The sequence below is a fragment of the Vipera ursinii genome (assembly GCF_947247035.1).
Source record: "Vipera ursinii genome assembly, chromosome: 6".
NCBI lineage: Eukaryota > Metazoa > Chordata > Lepidosauria > Squamata > Viperidae > Vipera > Vipera ursinii.
Window position 1 is genome coordinate 13,957,099 of NC_139515.1, and position 20,524 is coordinate 13,977,622.

The 20,524-nt window shown below is 37.8% G+C and overlaps 1 protein-coding gene across 2 annotated transcripts in view; it reads right to left on the reverse strand.

Moving 5' to 3' along the window:
• Positions 1-76: 76 nt before the first annotated feature.
• The window catches only part of CELSR1 (cadherin EGF LAG seven-pass G-type receptor 1), a 171,270-nt gene continuing 150,822 nt past the window's right edge, over positions 77-20,524 (reverse strand). Inside the window, exons 28-35 of one of the 2 annotated variants that reach the window (XM_083365097.1) lie at positions 17,102-17,228; positions 16,249-16,374; positions 13,933-14,027; positions 13,422-13,525; positions 12,303-12,470; positions 10,617-10,859; positions 8,887-9,154; positions 77-8,294 (exon numbers count right to left, since the gene is read on the reverse strand). In XM_083365097.1, the coding sequence (XP_083221223.1) occupies positions 8,270-8,294; positions 8,887-9,154; positions 10,617-10,859; positions 12,303-12,470; positions 13,422-13,525; positions 13,933-14,027; positions 16,249-16,374; positions 17,102-17,228 (1,156 nt within the window). In that variant the 3' untranslated portion in view covers positions 77-8,269. The remainder of the gene's footprint in view (positions 8,295-8,886; positions 9,155-10,616; positions 10,860-12,302; positions 12,471-13,421; positions 13,526-13,932; positions 14,028-16,248; positions 16,375-17,101; positions 17,229-20,524) is intronic. The other variant, XM_083365098.1, reaches the window with a different exon arrangement.

Below are 20,524 nucleotides of genomic sequence, written 5' to 3' on the forward strand. Positions count from 1 at the left end.
TCTATTTCAACGTGTGAGAGAAATATTTTGAGGGAAGAGGCTATGAGCAATGTTGAAGCATCAAGTTGGAACAAGCTGCTCTCCCATGAAGACCAAGGTTGGCTTTAGAGCTGCATCATAGCAACCAGAGTTTCTACAGTAACAAAATGATTCAGCCCACATGACGGGCTGTAGCATCTGCAACTACCTCCCCCACTTTTTTTCTGCCTAGATCAGAAAATGCTGGAATACCTCTATAAAGGACTTATATTCACAAAGAAAAAAAATGTGTCCGTAATAATAACCTTATCAAGATGAGGTACGTTTTGTCTCTTTCCTTCACTGTTGTCTCTTTCCTTCACTATTGGGAAATTCCATACTATTGATACAAATTTTTGTTTGATCTTTAGAGATGAAAGAATAACTTGGTAGGGAGGATCCTCACAATCAAGTATGCAATTGTTCCCTTTTGCATGACAATTTAGTATCTTTACTAAGTCAAGGGAAGTTACAGAAAATGACAGCAATGGGACTTGGAAAGGCAATCTCCCTTCCTCAAGATGGACTGATCCAGTTATTTCTATAGGTGCAGGCTCGGGATATCCACAGGGTTGAAGTCAAGATGGCTGCTGCAAAAGCACAACTGTGTGCTATCTTAACTTTTTTAACTACACCTTGTGGACAGCTTCTGGCTTTCAAGTGGCACTGCTTGGAGCAGCTTAGAGCTACAGTAAGGTAAAGGTAAAGGTTCCCCCGCACATGCGTGCTAGTCGTTTCCGACTCTAGGGGCCGGTGCTCATCTCTGTTTCAAAGCCGAAGAGCCAGCACTTGTCCGAGGACATCTCCGTGGTCATGTGACCGGCATAACTAGACGCCAAAGGCACACGGAACGCTGTTACCTTCCCACCGTAGTGGTCCCTATTTTTCTACTTGCCTTTTTACGTGCTTTCGAACTGCTAGGTTGGCAGAAACTGGGATGAGCAACAGGTGCTCACTCTGCTACGTGGCACTCGGGATTCGACCCACCAAACTGCCGACCTTCTGATCGACAAGCTCAGCATCCTAACCCACTGAGCCACCGCGTCCCAAAGAGCCACAGTAGCTGCTATGTATTTTAGCATATAAAATGAAGTAAACCTAATTAAGTGTACTACATCAAGGAAGTCCCCTCTGTCATGCAAGATAGACTATCTCCAGTGTGGAAATGAAGAAGAGTGTCCTCTCAGCAGACATTTTTGTGATGCTGTGAAGGTGTGTGTGTGTGTGTGTATGTGCCAAGAATCAGCCCTGTGCCATGATCTTGATTCTGAAGAATCAATATAACAAGACCTCCTGCTTGCATTTTGTTTAACATAAGATTGCAAACATTTAGGCAGATAAATCTGGTACAAGCCAGATATTACCTTTTGTTATCAAGAAGCATATTAAAACCAAGAATAATCCTGGGTTTAGTGTTAGTAATTAAGAGCAGTTACAGAACAAAAACAACTCACAAAAATACAATTATATGATTCTAATCCCCACTTTCTCCTCCTCAGCAAACCCCTTTACAAAATGATGACAAACCTTGCCTTGCCATGAGACATGCTTAGAAGAATTAAAGTATACTTTTTGCTGCAAAAATTATCTTTTTCACATATATGAACTTGGAACTCAAGATAGTCCAGGGCAAAAAAGAACACTTTGTAAAGTTTCATGGAAAATAAGGTTTCACTATTATTATTTTATGTAACATGATTCTATCAAGACTTACTGGAATTATGAAAGTTGCATTGCTGGTTTAGTAATATTTGTATTTGTGATAAATAATTATCAGATTTCATCTTTTAACACTACAGTAATTACCTTTCTGTCATACACTTCCAAAATACCTCCGGTTATAATCTGATTTCCTTTGCAAATCCTTCTTGATAGATCTCACATTTTCAGACTCCTTTTCTACTATGTGTAGGGTAACCTAACGAATCACCTGTTAATAAATATATTCGAGTGAATGCAACTCATAAAATAGTATCATAACTATGATAGACAAGTCATGATCCGTTGGGTTGTTTCAGAGATATTTCCTTACCAGATTCCTCAATGCTTTCAGCAGTGGCAGAGCTTCTCGTACATTCAGAAATTTTTATTTTTATTTTATTTTAATTCCATTTATATCCCGCCCTTCTCCGAAGACTCAGGGCAGCTTACAAGCTTAGCAGTATCTGCCTTGAAAATAATCAGTACTGAACTGTAACAATGAAAATATAAAGGACCCTTTGCCCTTAAGGCTTGCAAAATACAACTGATGGCAAGGAAGAAGATTTTTAAAAATGGAATACAGAGCTGTTAGGGGAAATGTCACAACTTGGGAGACACGGAATGAAAAGAGAAATGGAGGGAGAAAAAAACTGGGAGTTGTTTAAGGAATACAAATGGGCAGAATCCCCCCCCCCAAAAAAAACAAACACCCTACCTAAATTGTCTTCCTCAAGCCAAGCAATTTTCACAAAAATAGAAAGAAAATTCCTGAGCGATCTAATTGGAAAGCTACTTGACAAAGCAAGCAAGCAAGCAATTTAAAAAACAAAAGATTTGACCTTTTAGAGGGGGCATTATATATTTAAATACTTGTTTGAATAAGATTAAAAGAACGGATGATCTTTAGATAAAATTACACTTTTATAATGAAAGATATGATTTAGATTTAAAATAGCTTTTTTTCTTTCTTTTTTTTGATATGGGAAATATGAAAATAAGAGGATGGATATGAATAAAAAACTTTAGCTATATAAATGTAATTAACACTGAGAAAATTATAACTGACAAAGATATTTTAAATACCGATGGGAAATCAAACCTTAACAAGAGCACAAAAACAGGATATTAATTTATGAACTGACATTATTGATGTACGAATTGATATTATTTGTATATTGGTAAAAGATGTTTATGTCCAACTTTGTATACATTAACAGTACCAAAAATTGTAACTGTGTAATGAGGGGAAAATGGAAAAATATGGAGAAGAAAGGAGGATCAGAGAAAAAATACTGGATTGTATAGTATTGAACAGATTTGTATTGAAGAAGTTAATGTTAAATAACAGAACCCAGACAACATGTTGTTTACTAAACACCAAACATTGTAATTCTTAAAAATTAATAAATCTTTTATAAAAAAAGAATACAGCAGAATAATCTGAAGAGTGTTATTTTAATTCTTACATTTAACTTTAACTTTTAAATTAATTTCAGACTGAATTCTGAAAATTTCAGATTTAATGGCACCTGCAAAGCTTTCGCTGTTGGGGTGGGCAGAAACAGTCAAATACAGGTGGTCTTCGACTTACGGCAGTTCATTTAGTAAAAGTTACAACAGCACTGAAAAAAGGCACTTCACAGTCATAACCTTTGTAGTATCCCCATGACCATGTGATCAAAATTCTGAGGCTTAGCAACTGGTTCATACTTACGACCACTGTTGTGTCTATCTTTTGATAAGCAAAGTCAATAGGGAAGCCAAATTACTAACTTATCCATTGCAGTGATTCATTTAACAACTGTGGCAAAAAAGGTTGAAAATGGAGCAAAACCTATTAAATGTTTCACTTAACAACAGAAATTTGGGGCTCAATTGTGATCGTAAGTTGAGGACTACTTGTATTCACTGCCCATGAATTCCTTACTGATAAGAAATTGGAACCCAAGCCTCCAGCTGCAACTGCACTAATAATATTGTTGAAATTTTTTTTTTATTATTTTTTTTTATTGAGATTTTTATACCGCCCTTCTCCCAAAGGGACTCAGGGCGGTTCACAGGGAAGATGGGAAGATGCACATAGAATATAACGGAGAGAAAAACAATACTGTACAAATGTGAATGTGCTGATTATTTCTCGGAGAGTCCCAAGTATGACTTAGAACTAATGAAAGAAAAAAGTATTTGATTCAGAAACAGATGTCTGCTATGGGAGAAAATGTGTTTTTTGTTTGCACTGGCTGTTGAACTTTGCTGAAAGCTGCAGGCAGCAGTGCCAGCAGCTGAAAAAGGCTGATTCAGAATCACATCTTTCAATCACTAAATTAAAATTAATTTTCTGGAATGCTCTTTATTTCTAGGATGATTATTTTAGTGTCATTTTGTTGTTCTTGGTTTTCATAGCATTCTGTAGATAATTTTGATTTTATATAAAACCACAGCATGTAAATAATAAATTCACAAGGTGTCATTTTATGGAAATAAATGGTTGTCATAAAAATACAAACAAATTCAAAACTTTAATTTACGCTTACATTTTCTCAATTGTGCTCAAATTCCAGTGTTTTGAACTTTAATAAATATACATTTTTAAAATTCTCCAGTGTCTAAAATCTGTCATAAATTGTAAAAAATAGGTTCTTATTTCCTCTGTGGTTAGCACACAGCTGGTGTTCTGATCAAAAATAACTAACAACATCTCATTGGGCAAAATATACACATAGATGGAACATCATTTAGCACATATTGACGAATGATAGGAAAATACACATTCAATTTTTTTACATCAAAGTTTTATGCAGCATGAAAGCAATATATACATATTTTTAAAGAGCATGACTCTTTCCCTCTTCTAAAAAGGCCTCATGGAATCAAGATTGATAAAAAAGATAATTTAGCAAACATTCATTATATATGGGATTTTTACCTAGGTTTGAAAAAAAAGTAAGATTTGTACACATAATCTTTAAAAACAGAATAAGCAAACCTCCAATCCACAATAAAGACTTTTACAATTCACAGGGTAAATAATTTAGGTAAATTCTTATTTCTCCCACTGAAAAATGGGTGTAAAAGTCTATAACTTAATTGGACCATGTTTATCCATTTAACATCTGCTTTTCTATATGAAAGGAGGGAAAAAGCAAGAGTTCTGAGAAAGTATCATTAAATATGAAACAGCTGATGTTCGAAACAAGCATAGGTCACCAACCCTCAGTCTGTGGCCCAGAAATGCGCAAGTGCATGAAGCTGCATTTGCATAAGCGGTGCACACAAGCACAAAACTATCTCCATTCCTCCCCACCGCTGCTGGTCCACACAGTGAGAAAGGTTGGGGACCACTGCTATACAGTATAAGAAAGATTCTTTCTCACAAGGCAATTCTGAGCACTTGGGTTGTTTTGGATAATGATTGTGGGAACATATGCGTGCATTGTTCAAGTCTTGCTTGATAATTTAAGAGATGTTTAACTGCAAACTGAAATATTTTAACTTTCAGAGCATCCATCAAGGAATATGCATGCTTTCTCAGGATTTACAGGAATTCAAAAATTCAGTCTTGATTTGAATCAATATAAGCCAGTTTTCTTAGCAAAATAAATGGTCCGCTGATTCAAGCCTACATAAGGAAAATGTTAGATTCTGTGCAGGTTCATTAATGAAATCATATCTGGTATGCATCTGCTCATTTTCTTATATATTCACACAAAGTGAAGTAGTCTGGTAGCATCAACTAATACATTTTATTAACAGGTAAATGCTTTTGTGAATGGCTTTGTTATTCAGATTCCTAATCTTTTGCTACCATAACTAATAGAGCATTTTCCTCCTACAATGTCACAATTGAAGAGAACGTGTTTCTGCAGTTAGAAGTAATACTAAGTATAAACTAGGCCACAAATAAAACTGGAAATGATTGATGTAAATGCTTTCGTATTAAGCACAATTAAGGGGGAATTTCTCTAGGCATTGCCCTCTGGAGGACAGAGAGGTCAATGAGCCAATATACGGTAAGATGCTGAATTATGAAACTTTAATTCAATCTGAATGAGTAAAATTGTGCCTCCTACCCACCTACCCTATTCTTCTGATTAGTAAAACTCCCAGCAAACAAAATCCATAGAGGTCTTAAAAGATAATTTGACTTCATTTTTTTTCTCTGCAGAGGTCATTTTCATCAAGGGAGAGTAAGCTTCCTCAGACCAAATTCTAAACCTATAAATCTAAATTTAGAGTAAATTACAGATTTCTTGAAAAGAAAAAGGATTATTGGATCTTAATAAGCATCCAAACATTCCCCCCCCAATGCTTTTTAATTGGAGATGCAAAGACAGAAATGAAAATGAGTTCAGAAGTAAATACTGAGGTTTCATACAGCTACTTCTAGTAATATTTTAAATCTTTATGTAGATTATCAATTTGATCATCATCATACTTATATATATGGTGGGCCACTCTTATCCTGAGGTTTCAGTTCTGAGGAAAAAGGCACTTTGGCTAAAAGATCACAGCTGACTGAGGCCACCAGGAAATACACAGCTGAGGCAAAATTATCTGAACTAGAGCAGTTCTCAAACTGTAAGTTGGAAATTCCGAGAAGGGGTTTTAACAAAGACGAAAAAAACAAGCAAATTGCCCTTCAGAGTGCACTCAAAGCGTCTTGCTTTATCCATGCAAGCCCAAGAGGCAGTTGGAAGTATTAAAAGTTTGAAAACTTCAGTGAGATGCATGTTAGAAATAAATGATTAAGGTGGTATATGTTTTGTCCAATGCTAAGTAAGCCCAGTGGAAATTATCACTTTTATCCATGGGAGAGGATTCACATCAATTTAGGGGGTTGTAGTCTCAGGATTCGTGGCCTAGACATTTCCTATCTTATATCATCTTTTTTTGTTTGTTTTGCTTATGTATAGGCTTTCCAATAGATTAATTCTAAAGTGGCTTGAGTTAATGAAATTCCCCGTGTATTTTACCTGTCTGCCTGAGAAGAATTATTTGTGGGTCTAATCATGCCTGAAACATTCAAAATAGACATTTTCTCAAATATAACTGGCCTAATTTATAAAAACAACAAAAATGAAAAACTAACAGAGCTGCTCCTTTCTTCCAACTGTTTTGAACAAAATGCTGTAAAGATATGTACCTCTGACGAGAGGTTTCATTTACTTTAAAAATTCTCTCAAACCTTTGCTAAAAGATGGAGTAATTAAAATATTCTTAGGCTTGTTCTAAAGAGTGAAGTATGGGAACAAAGTGTAATTTTGTTTTTTAAAAAGAGTAACATGAAGGGGGAGGGGACAAGCTTCCAAAAGTTAAATACGGTAAATTTCAGCAGAATTAGATTATACTATTAAAAATTTATAGTAATTTCAAAACAATGCTGAAGATTGGCTATAGACTCCACCCAAGGGGGAGACAGAATCTAAATATGCTTGAAGGATGCAAAGAGGACTAGCCTGTCTAAGAAACCTATCAGAGATAGATTTATGAGATGGATTCCTACACTGTGCCAAGCTATAAGCAATGGCTTATAAACCATAACTGGATCCACACAACATGGTAAGGCACAAATGAACAATTGTAACTTAACACAATGAAGAAATCCAGTGAGACTGAGCACATGCAAAAATATAGACCTGATATAAAATATAGAACAGTACACAGTGCAGCCTTAAAAACATTTCAGATTCGAATTATAAATGAATGAATTCAGATACCCTAAAATGTCAGTCTTTTTTAAAAAGACTCACAAATCAAGCTTAGATTCTTCTCCTTTTCCCTCTCTGCTGAAATACCAAATACAAGTAAACTCATGCAATTCTTTTTTAATATAAAAAATATCAAAGTTCTTTGCTCTCCTGCTATCAAATTTTTAAAAACCCAGTAAATGTATGAAATGTACAAAAGAGTTGCCATATAAAATATATAAAATTATCTACAGCTATATATAGAGGGATTTATATATATATATATTTATAAAAACAATGTACTTTAAGGCAAGGTGTCCCCCACATATTGGGATAGAAATTGGAGAAGAAATGAAAGCCGACTTGATGGGATAAATCTTCCTCTTGAGTTCGGCAATCCTGCTGAAACTGAGCAGAACTCCAGCATAAAATCAGATGGGGACTAATAATACATCTTGTGTTATTATTGATGATTTATTCCTCAAAGATGAGTCTCTTGTTCGGATGGATTTCCCCTGATCTACACCCTTTGCAGCATTGCCCTGGCTCAGACCACATTTCAAAGTCCACTTTTTTTTTTGCAGTAGTGAATCCCATTTTTCTGGTCTCCATATGGCACAATTGATGCAGTCAGGCAAGTACTTTGGAGGGGCTACAACTGTAACTTCACTGAGCAACTCACAGGAAATTGTGGAATTGTCACAAGTAGGTGCGGATTCCCAAAGTGACAGTCTTGGCATCCTCCCTCCGTGGCAAATGGCAAATGAATTGCAGACTCAAATGCAGACTTCAGTAGTGCCAACCACAATGTTACAGCAGAGTCATTATCCAAGGTAACACAGTCTTCACTATTTCCTGATGATTCAAATTGAAGTTTCATTACTGCCTCTGTTCGTGAGAAGAAGTAACCATGCAACTTAGGGTTAAATAGTGCCAAGCCGACAACTGCAAGTGAAACTACTAGATTATCATAGTTATGTTAATATGCAGAATTAGAGCCATGCTTCAACAGCTAAGCTTCCACAAGCGTGGGCCATTTTTGAGTGCAAAAGACCAAAGTGAACAGAGAATTCTTGATAAGTAATATTGGTGGTGGGGGTGGATAGGGTCTTAAGATGAAGATAACTGATAAAGGAAATGTTTTGGGAGAAGACAGAAATGAAGTTTGAGAACACAAATCGAATTTACCTGATTAGATCACCGAGATTGCACTAAATCTTTCAGATTTTGTGACTCAGATGTCACAAAAAGTGTTTCAAGCTAGCAATGTGGAAAGTGTTGAAGGACATGAAAGGGCAATAGAGGAGAAGAAGAAGCAAAGGGAAGAACAGATGGTTGTGATGCTGATTCCTGAATGAATGTCCAATACAAGCCACTGGAAGAATTAAATGGTAAATCTTTGGAAAGAAATAAGCAGCAGAAACTCATGAGAAGTAGCACAGTGGGAAAAGCATGGTAAACATGCAGACTTAGCACTCACTCAGAATCCGAGTTATTCTCAGCCGTTATTGTTCCCATGTGGACATTCATGGCTAAGCCATTCATCTGTTCTGGAGGATTTTCTCTTCTTGGGTTTTTTATCATTACTCCAGAGTCTGAAGTGGCGTGAACACCATTGTTAGTCCCAACAGAAGTTGTTCTAGGTGAAATTGCAGTTTGATGATAGTCTGACAATTTTTCTCTTAGTCGATTCTTCATATTTTTGTCCACTAATGGAGGAGGGTAGGTGATTTTATTTTTCAATATGCCTAACACAGGGAAGAAGAAGACAAAAAACACAAAATGTTCATTTAGTAAAAGGCAATGCTTTGTGCATATTTATGCTTGACGTGAAGAATGTTTTCGTTTCAACTTCTTTAATACTCTTCACTTGAATTATCTGATGCCCATCTGGATATGACCTGCCCCACCAAGCAAATGTAGGGTCAATAGGAAAATGTTACCATTTAATTGTAGTTTATGGTGCAAAGTATTTTAGCAAGGAAGTAGGATTAAAGCACCGAAGGAAGTTCCCTGTAAAGGTATTGGAATTTCTGCCAGTTCACAAATGAAGCTAAGAGAAATAGAGGCAGGTCAGAATGTCTTTCCCTGTCACAAACCAACATAACAGTTCTTGACAGCCAGTCAGCATGTGTGTAATTTCAAATTACAAATAAAGTATTTTAGAAGTATACTTTCCAATATATGAAGTGGCTTTAAACTATAGCATTGAACAATTGAATTCTGAGAGCCCTTATTTTTCACTGCAATGTGATGAACATTGAACACTCTGAGAGCCCTTGTTTTTCATTGTAATGCAACTTCCATTAAGAGCATAACAAGAACTATATGTTGTGATTCAGTGTCAGCCTGTGTTCTCAGCAGCTGAGTCCGATGAATCTGAGGAGGAGCAGGAGGAGGGGTTTGGAGAGCCTTTGGTGTCAGAGGGAGGCTCTGATGCACTGCAGGATTCTCAGCCTGGCCCCTCCAGTCATGTTCCTCATGAGGCTCAGCTGTGTGAGTACGAGGTGTCCGACTCAGAAGAGTCACAGCTGAATCTGTTCAGAGACGCTAGAAGCAGAAGGCAATCCAGCAGAGCAGAGCAGAGAAAATCAATGAGGCAACTCAGTGAGAGGAGGAGAAGGCAGTGAGAAGCCACGCCTTGGGACTGATAATAAAAGGGGAAGGTGTGGGCAGGGCTGGTTGGTGAAGGCAACCGTTTGGAGACATTCTAAGAGAATCCTGGTCTGTTCTTGATACTTCTATTTAACTCTTGTTTGTTGACTCTTGTTTGATATTTTGATTTATTTATTGAAGGAAATATTCTGTTGCTTTTTTGTTTGAACTGTAAATAAATTTGGGTTGGGTTTTTCCAGCCTACTGACTGCAAAAAGGAAAGGGGGTTTTGTCCCTGACACACAAACAGGGCCGGTCGTAGGCTGGAACAGAACACTATATTAGATGAGGCTGAAAGTTGATGTTTCAGCAACTTTTTTCTCACAGTGGCCACAGAGCTCTCTAGACAGCCCACAAGTGAAGCAAAAGGTCTTCTTTTAGGATTGTTCTCTAGCAATTAATGTACCTGATAGGTCTGAGCATGAACGCATCACATAATTAATAATGATTGATGCTATACTCCATGTATGTATATTCTCTCCTATGAAAGCCACATAATTAGCATTCACCCCATTTTGCGGTAGTGGATGTCATAATTTAAACCTTCTCTGGTACCTTTCCTCTGTTCTGGTGGCTGATGGTTTTGATGAGGGAGTGGTTTATTCTCCTTTTGCTGTCCCTCGTCCTCTTTTTCTGGAGGTATTTCACTGCTGTGATTCACTTGATTTTCCTGATGTAGTTCTACATTAACCTTTGTTTCCACCTTCAGTTTTTGTTTTGCATTTGGCTCCTCCTCATCACTTGCATCGATGCCCTCAGATGGCCAGTAGGGCTTCACATGGTTGGGCACTGTGTCAACTGCAGGATGCAAAATATTTAAAACACAGTACAGATTTTTTAACTAAAATTTCAACGAGCAACTCTTCAAATTTTGACAATTATCTTCAACTTAAAGTGAAAAAACAACCCATCAGCAAGGAAAGAGTTTTCTATGGCCCACTGTTCACAGATAGATTCTTTCAGTGATCAGTCTACCAAACACATTGCACTGATAAAAGTAATTGCTTACTTAATTAGATAAGCATGCCAATCAAGCTGCTGAGCACCTCTCATATTACAGGACAGAATTTGCCACAGCTGAAGAAATACTGTATAATCCCTTGAAACTGAAAGTCAAATTTGTAAATAAGACAGACCAGAATGACCAGGAAATGCAATTAAATGTGGAGTTAACAGCTTGTGGCAGGTATCAGCACAAAACAGACAAGACACCCCTAACGACTTCAAGATCTCCTTCCCTCCATCAGTTTAATCTAGATCTGGATGGAATAACTCTTATATTGCCCTCAAAATTCAGTGATGGAATTTCTATAGTTTTTTTTTAAATATTTTAAATACTACACTGTCTTTACATGGAGGTTGAGGTTAATATTTTATTTATTTATTTATTTTATTTTAATTCCATTTATATCCCGCCCTTCTCCGAAGACTCAGGGCGGCTTACAAGCTTAGCAGTAGCCTTCATTCTATGTATATGCCTGCTTGTTAGGGCTTTCACACACACCCCAAGCGGCATTATTACAAAGTCAGCTTATTGCCCCCAACAATCTGGGTCCTCATTTTACCTACCTCGGAAGGATGGAAGGCTGAGTCAACCTTGAGCCTGGTGGGATGCGAACCTGCACTAATTGCAGGCAGCTGGTGTTACTTAAGGAGGTATCAGCCCACTGCTCCACCAAGGCTATTTGAATTGTACAGACAGGGTTTTCAAGTAAGCAACATATTGTCCTCAAAAAATCACACACTGTCTGGATTTCTTGGCCTTAAGTCTCCTTTTTTTTCAAAGGGGAAGCTCAAGTGCTTATACCAGTGATGGAGAACCTTTTAGAGACCGAGTGCCCAAACTGCAACCCAAAACCCACTTATGTATCATCAGGTGCCAGGTGGCCATGGCCCATTGGATGGGTGTGACCAATTGGGAGGGTGTGACCAATTAGGTGGGTGTGGCTCATTGGGTGGGCATGGCTGCAGTGGCAAGACAGACTGGGTGGGACTAAAAAGTTCAATCAATCAATTCCAACTTTGCAAGATTTTATTTTTCCCGTGAGAAGTTGAAATTGACTGATTGATTGAACCTTTTTTTTTGCACATGGCGGCGGAGGCCTAAAGCGAACAGGTTTTATAAAACCCAGCTGAAGACCTAGGACTGGGGCGACGGCATGCGTGCCTACAGAGAGGGCTCTGTGTGCCACCTGTGGCAAGCGTGCCATAGGTTCACCACCACAGGTTTATACTCTTCACCTTTAGGAGTGCTGTGGACTGGGATCCGCTCATTGTTTTTCAAAGTGCCAGTGTTCCATTTCTTCTCCACGTCTATCACATCTTCCTCACTATCTGATGAGTGGGAGGAAGCGTACGAACTGCTGTGTTCATCAAGGGACAGTTCACTGTCAGAATCAGAATCACGCTCTGTGGACAAAAATAACCGCTCAGCCAGTGAAATGAGCTGTGACAAACGTAATTGAATTTTGCCATAGATTTTCTGCAACTATATTTTACTATAGGCAACAATACAGCCAAGTGGGGTTGATAAAGAGATAAGATAAGATACTAGAAAGCTGCAGTGTGAGTAAAATATAACATCGGTAGCTAATTTCTCTTTATGCATAATTGCCTGGTGTTTTTTTTCAAGAAAAAGATAGTTTAGCCATAACATTGTTTTTTTTTAGTGTGGCAGTAATAAGCATTTGTGGCAGGGTGGGATGTGGTCAGCTGAACATGTAAGCCTTCAGTCCCCAAATCATCATTAAGACATAGGAGAGGCATCTCTTGTGAGCTTCCACTGGTGAGGGGAAGACTTTGATCTGGATTGTCCTAGTCTTAGTCCATCATCTTAACAACTATACCAAATAAAAAGCCAAATCCAAACGCTTTGCATTTTCTCTTTCCTTCTAATGGGTCCTAACGATAATGACAGAAGATGTAAATTGTTGTAATATATAATAAGATGGCTGGAAGGATGCCTTCCAGTATGTGCTCTGCAAATAATAGCTAAAGGACCAAATGCTTGCTAAATCAGGATCATTAACTTAAAATATATGGTCCAAACTCTAGGATTTTCAATAAGCATTTTAATTATTTTCTTCTCCTTTGAAACCAATGATCTACTTCTGTTTTCCTAATTGGTATGGCCTTACCTTTCCTGCTGTTAAAACCTCTGATTTGCTAAGATAGTCAAAACAAATGTAAGCTATTTGTACTCCATGGGTCTACTCTAGCTGATGGTACTTGGTAATTAAACCACCATCCTGTGCTTTTTAGTTTGAATCAAGTTAATAAAACTGAACAGGAAATATGGCCCTGAGAAATAGAAAAATAAAAAGTATTATTTAAATCCCGTGGATTTTGTATTTCTCTTACCATTGGATTTTGATGGCTTCCTTTGGAAGATGGAGGAATCTCCTTCAGGATTACTAGCTCTTGTTTGACTTGATATGCTGTGTTTCTGGGCAGCTTCATCTCTACTAAATCAAATAAGTATATAAATAAATCTTTCTAAATCCATGCTTAAAAAAACTAAGCAAAACTAGAAATGACAGCATATTTTGTCATATAGCAGTAAGGTGGAAAACGGAATAAGAGAAGCATTGTTCATCACTGTTCTTTGTCTGATCAAACTGCGTGGCACTTGCAAGAGGACAAAGAAAAGATACTCCACAAGAACAAATCTTTCTTTGCAGTTTGCAGAGAAAGGAGGCAAGGACGATTTGTGCAAAAGGGAGAGCACATTATTTTGTTTGCCAAATGGGCAAGGAGTCATTTTATTCATAAAAGAAAAAAGAAAAAAAAAGAAAGGAAATCAGGAAAACCATGCACCATCACCTGATTACTGAGGATACAAGCAAGTTAGTTATTGCAATTGTTGGCTGACCTGATGGTGCTTTCTAGGGAGACGGTGGATTCCCCAATTGTGGTTCGATACATGTTTGGTTCTTCAATATACGTATCGTTGCAATTCAGAGACCGCTGAGAGAGAGAGAGAGAGAGAGAGAGAGAAACAGGGAGGAAGAAAATGTAGGAAATTAGCTGGAAAGCAAGGTTACTAAAAATAGATCAAATAGATAATATTTAAAAATAAAGAGTTATGTTTACAGGTAGGTTGTGATTAGCGCAACTTTGAATAGTGTGATGTTTGATTTAGGGCAAATTATAAATTAATAGTAGGTTGCATTTAAGGCAAGCAAAAATTTCAGTTAGTCAAGGAAAGCGTAAAAACTAAGAGGCTCATTTTAAAGAGTTACAGCAAAATACAGGAAAGAGCAGGTATGCCTTGGATACACTGTTTTACTAGTGTAGTACAGGGAGTCCTTGGCTTACGACAGTTCCTTCAGTGAGCATCCGAAATTACAACGACACTGAAAAAAGTGACTTATGATCATTTTTCACACTTACGACCATTGCAGCATCGCCAGGGTCACATGATCACAATTCAGACACTTGGCAACTGACTCATATTTTATGATGGCGGCAGTGTCCTGGGGTCATGTGATCACCTTCTGCAACCTTCTGCCAAGCAAAAGCAATGGGGGAAGCCAGATTCGCTTAGCTACTGTATTACTAACTTAACAAGTGCAGTGATTCACTTGAACAACTGGGGCAATAAAAGTTGTAAAATGGAGCAAAATTCATTTAACAAGTGTTTCGCTTAACAACAGAAATTTTGAGCTCAATTGTGGTTGTAAGTTGAGGACTACCTGTATTTTACTAAAAAGCGTATACAATTTTTAATTTAAAATTTTTAATTGCCTACTTCCATCATACTAGAACCAATTATCCTATTTTTCTACAAAAACATAACTTCGAATAGTGAAAATTCCAATAATGTGACCATTTCCTGGGCTTCATTAACCATACAAATCAAGTCCTACCTGTATAATCATACATATATCAAAAAGTTTTACTGGGCTATAAGCTAAGCATGGCTTTCTCCAAAGTCTTTTAGCGTAAGAAACAAATCCCATGTGAAGCCATTCTTACTATCATTCTTCCTATTTGCTTCTTTGTTTTCTTGGCAATTTGAAATGGTACACCCCATAAAGACTCACATTATGTGATTAACCACAGTCATGGCCTTAGTTATTAAGTGAGTCTTACACTCTTTAAAGATAATCAGATTTTTTCATGGTTAGTTAAAAGAAGAATGAGCCTTACTAATCTTTTGCTTACCTCACACAATTTTGCTTTCAGGAAGCAAAGAGCTACCAGTACTTTAGTAAAATACTTCCAATAATAAAAGGAAACATTTTGCTCTCTAAAAAAAGGATTAGGAATAATCAAACTTTTCATTTCTATTTATAATGGTAAGACATTTGGTCCAATTAATTTCTCCTGTCTGTACTGTAAGCTGGGCTACCCGATCTGAAGCTTTATATAATTTGCATATATATTATGTGAATTAATGCTTGATTCTAACAATCTCAGACTATATTGGAATACGTATATGTGGATCTGACTGGAGTAAATACAGAAATATGATTTGCATTTCTTTTCTGTTCTACCTTTTATTTCATTTTGTTTTACAAATATTGTTCTGTGGTTTGTACTTTATAGCTAATCAATAGATTATTACTAACAACACAGAGAATGAAAGTACATAAAACCACCTCTTAAGTCCCAAATTCCAGTGTCTCTAAATAATTCAATGTGAAGTTACTCTTTCCACTTATTCGAATTAAGGCCTCACTCTGTCCTATCAATGCTTGGCAGGCCCATTCTAAGGCCATTGTTCTTAGTTACAATTTCAATTAAAAATATGCAATAAACCAGACCATTTGAACTGCCAATCAACAAGAGAACCCATCAGCTGCTCAGAATTTAAATATAGCTCCAAACAAACAACCAATCATACGACCAACTGACCACCCTGGCTCCTTATTATAAACTAAGGAGAACAGGATAAGAAAATCCTGCTGATGATTTTACCTAGTTTGGTAATGAAACGTTCAGAAACTATATTGAAACAAGCTTGGAGGGCAAACCACTGCCAAAATTAAAACCAGAGCTACAAATATTTTCTCTCATTTCAGTTAAAAATATCTCTCAAACTGAACAATGTTCAAAGATGAACGATTTTAGAGCGAAAAAAGAAATATACAAAAGAGAATTCCAAGCCAATCAATTTTAAGGGAAATGTCTACTATGCAAAGTAATTTCTTTGCATAGTAATCTTTGCAAAGTAATTTCTCACAGTTAACAGGGTGGCTCTAGTTGTTGTGGAGTCATCTGGAAACGACTTCTTTCCAGTGAATGTATTCTTCAAATGCTTCCTCACTTCCTTGTTGAATATACAGTGGAAGAAAAAGATGACCAGGCCCTAGATTGTAATGAGAGAGGAGAAGAATAAAAGAATATGTCGTTCTTTTATAATGATAAACAAAATGCTTAGATGATAATTTTGTAAAGATGTTTCATGAAGACATTATGATAGTATATAACATATGCTAAGAAACCAACACGCAAAGTATGATCTTGTTATGGGAAATGTAGCTGCATAAAAGGAGAAACCTAGGCAAAACTTAAAAAAGGGGGAAAAAAGGAAAACATGAAAAAGACTTAAAAGATGTGAACGCAATAGCATCTTTCTCATAGTGACTAGCTTTTAGAGCCATGTGTTTTCTGACTCTGGAGTTAGTGTAGTAAAAGCAAGTTAATGGGTGACCTCTGTAGTGGAAAGCTGGAAAAAAAAAACTTAAATAAAGGTAACGGCAAACCAGTTCTGTACTTTTGCTAAGGAAACAACACCGACTTGTTTTGTTCATTAAAAATTGGAGAAACATTAGGGCAAAATCAGGTATCAAAACTATTCCTTCATTATTCTGAAACAGCTGTGCATTTCAAAGAAGGCAACTCATTTATGGAGGCTGCCTGGACAAAATTTCCTGCTTTCCACTGAACAAAGTAAAACGAAAAAGTCATTTTGGTTTGCCGTTTTCGTGGGGAGCTCATCTTAAAAAAAACAAAGCCTGCTCCAACAAATAAATTATCAAGTCCCTTGAAAGAGATCAAAGAGCTTGCTGTTAAGACCAAACGATATAACCTACCTGTAGGCAGCTAAAGATAGCAAACAAGTAGTGAAAGGTCATTATGTCACTATTTACTGCCATCAGACCCAGTAAGCAAGTTGCACTGACCAACAGGAGGAGGAGGAAGGCAGTCCTCAGTACAGAGCTAGATAAAAAGCACAATTAAGGTAATTGTTTTAAGGCATGAAATATAGCTGCCTCCTATATAGACTTCTGTTTCCAATCCATCCTGGGAAAGAAACAAAGCATTCTGGAAGGTCCTTGACTAAAATGTAGAAACCAAAAAGTTTTTACTCTGCTCTGGGACCTTGTCAAAATTGGCGTAGTTTTTTTTTTTTTTTTTTTGCAGCACATAAACCTTGTCCAGTCTTGTCTAAACAGGTATCAGTAACCAAACCGTAAATGATAATCTCTTAAGTAGAATAGGGCGGTATAGAAAACTAACTAACTAACTAAATAAATAAATATAAGTACCAGCTCCTCCTAACGTTGCTGATTATACCACATGGTAATAGGGTCTTTCCTTATCAGGCTGCATGAATCTACTAGCCCACATCCATTCACATGCTGCCTTTCTCCAGATGGACGGCAACAGTGCTTTTTTTGTAAAAGAAAAAGGTGCCGGAACTCACACATGTCATACGATTTGCCTTGCCTACCCTACAAGGTCCCATCCAAAAAAGGTGCCAGAACTCCGTTCTGAGCATTCTATGAGAAAAAAAGCCCTGGACACCAATATGTACTATATAAGGCACTAGGTAAAGGTAAAGGTTCCCCCGCACATGCGTGCTAGTCGATTCCAACTCTAGGGGCTGATGCTCATCTCCGTTTCAAAGCTGAAGAGCCAGCGCTTGTCCGAGGACATCTCCGTGGTCATGTGGCCGGCATGACTAGACGCCAAAGGCGCACGGAACGCTGTTACCTTCCCACCGTAGTGGTCCCTATTTTTCTACTTGCATTTTTGCGTGCTTTCGAACTGCTAGGTTGGCAGAAGCTGGGACGAGTAACAGGCGCTCACTCTGCTACGCGGCACTTGGGATTCGACCCGCCAAACTGCCGACCAACTGATCGACAAGCTCAGCGTCCTAACCCACTGAGCCACCGCGTCCCTTGTATATAAGGCACTAGGCTTGAGCAAAGCATTAAAAAGAACACTTCACAGCATCCCTTCTTGAAATGATGAGGCAGACTTATTAAGATTTGGATTTTCTGTTTTGAAATTGACTGTGTAAACGTGTGTAGGCAAAGATACTTCCAGCGTGTCTGCACAAACGTGCAGAGACAACCTGCAGAACCCTGTGAAAGAACTACGGATCTTTTGGGGGACACATTTTGCTCTCAATATTTTTAGGGATTCATTGCAAAACAATGCCTTACATGAAGGGTCCCAAACTCTGGGCCTTGGCCTACTAGTCAGCTGCAAGGTGTTTGCAACCAGGCCGTGAAAACAGTGGGCGAGTACATGCCCATCCTCACTTCTGTGAGCAGTGGGCAAGCGTGTGCACCAGTGGTGGGATTCCGCCAGTTCGCACCACTTTGGCAGAACTGGTAGCTAATTTTTTGTTACCCGGGCCCCGAATGGACTTCCAGAAGCGGCATCCACACAGAGAATCAATTGTTCACATATTTGAATCCCACCACTGGCATGCATGCATGCATGCTCTATTTGCGCAAGCAGTGGGCGTGCCTGAGTGAGCTACGGCTGCACATGCACGCTTCTCAGCCACTCGTGCACAACCATCCCCTCTCTTCCCCCCCCCGCTGGTTTGCAAAACCGGAAAGGTTGGTAACTGTGCCTTAATGCTTTTTACAGACATATTGGGCACATCAGCGCTTCCTTTCTGAATGAATTCAGAGACTTGCCTCCTTTGACTTCTTACTGCATCGTAAGATAACAGCAATATGTTAGCTAAAAGTAAAGAATGACGGAATAACCTTAGTTGCATGGCACCACTAATTATTTCTCCAGCTCTTGATATATATTGAGAAAGGGGCTGTAACAGTATGATAAAACTTTAGCCTTGGGCTTAGAAAGTCCCAGATTTAATCTCTGGAAAGTCCAGACAGAACTAGGAAAAGTCCTGCTGGAAAGCTGGGGTTGGTCTATACTCAGTACAGTGGAAAATAAAATGGAACTCAGCAGAAGGCAACTTCTATGTATAGTGTCTGAGGACGGATCCTAAGTTGGCTAAAATTGGTAAAACCTTCAGAATAAATGAGAAAGACATATTGGGCACATCAGCGCTTCTTTTCTGAATGAATTCAGAGACTTGCCTCCTTTGACTTCTTACTGCATCGTAAGATAACAGCAATATGTTAGCTAAAAGTAAAGAATGACGGAATAACCTTAGTTGCATGGCACCACTAATTATTTCTCCAGCTCTTGATATATATTGAGAAAGGGGCTGTAACAGTATGATAAAACTTTAGCCTTGGGCTTAGAAAGTCCCAGATTTAATCTCTGGAAAGTCCAGACAGAACTAGGAAAAGTCCTGCTGGAAAGCTGGGGTTGGTCTATACTCAGTACAGTGGAAAATAAAATGGAACTCAGCAGAAGGCAACTTCTATGTATAGTGTCTGAGGACGGATCCTAAGTTGGCTAAAATTGGTAAAACCTTCAGAATAAATGAGAAAGAAATATATTGATGCCATCAGAAAGAAGATCTATACCAGGGGTAGGCAACCTTGGCTCTTTTATGACTCATGGACTTCAACTCCCAGAATAGCTGACTCAGGAATTCTGGGAGTTGAAGTCCATGAGTCATAAAAGAGCCGAGGTTGCCTACCCCTGATCTAGACTATCAATCAAAGAGCTATTTGTGTACATTGGTATCTTTATCCAGGGCTTTTTTTCTCATAGAACGCTTAGAACGGAGTTCCGGCACCTTTTTTGGATGGAACCTTGTAGAGTAGGCAAGGCGGGTTGTATGACATGTGTGAGTTCTGGCACCCTTTTCTTTTACAAAAAAAGCACTGTCTTTATCCAACAGAATCTGGCTGTTCCTTCAGTCCCAAAATCCTATTAAGAGTCTACAAAATAATCCACTGCAGTGAGGTATTGGAGTGTAGTTTGTTGTGAATACTTTCTGCAGAAAAATTTGGATATTATTTTTTTTAAAAAAATGTGCTGATTTGATCCCAGAACTATTTGAAATGAATTTCAAAATTGAAAATACATACTATCTAAGGAGAAGGGAAGTTCGGGTCTAAAGTAATCCTTATTTTTTATATCTTTCACAGATGTTTTAGCAAGCAGATCACTATAATTCTATTATGCGAGAAGCTATTTTATGAATAAAATAAAAAAATAACAAATAAAATAAAAAAAACTGGAATGTAGATATGAGATGTGAAGGAAGTAATGTCAATGAGATTAAATGGCACACAAATAGAGATCCTCCAGTCTTGATACCTACCACCTTCTTAAGTCTCAATAAACTG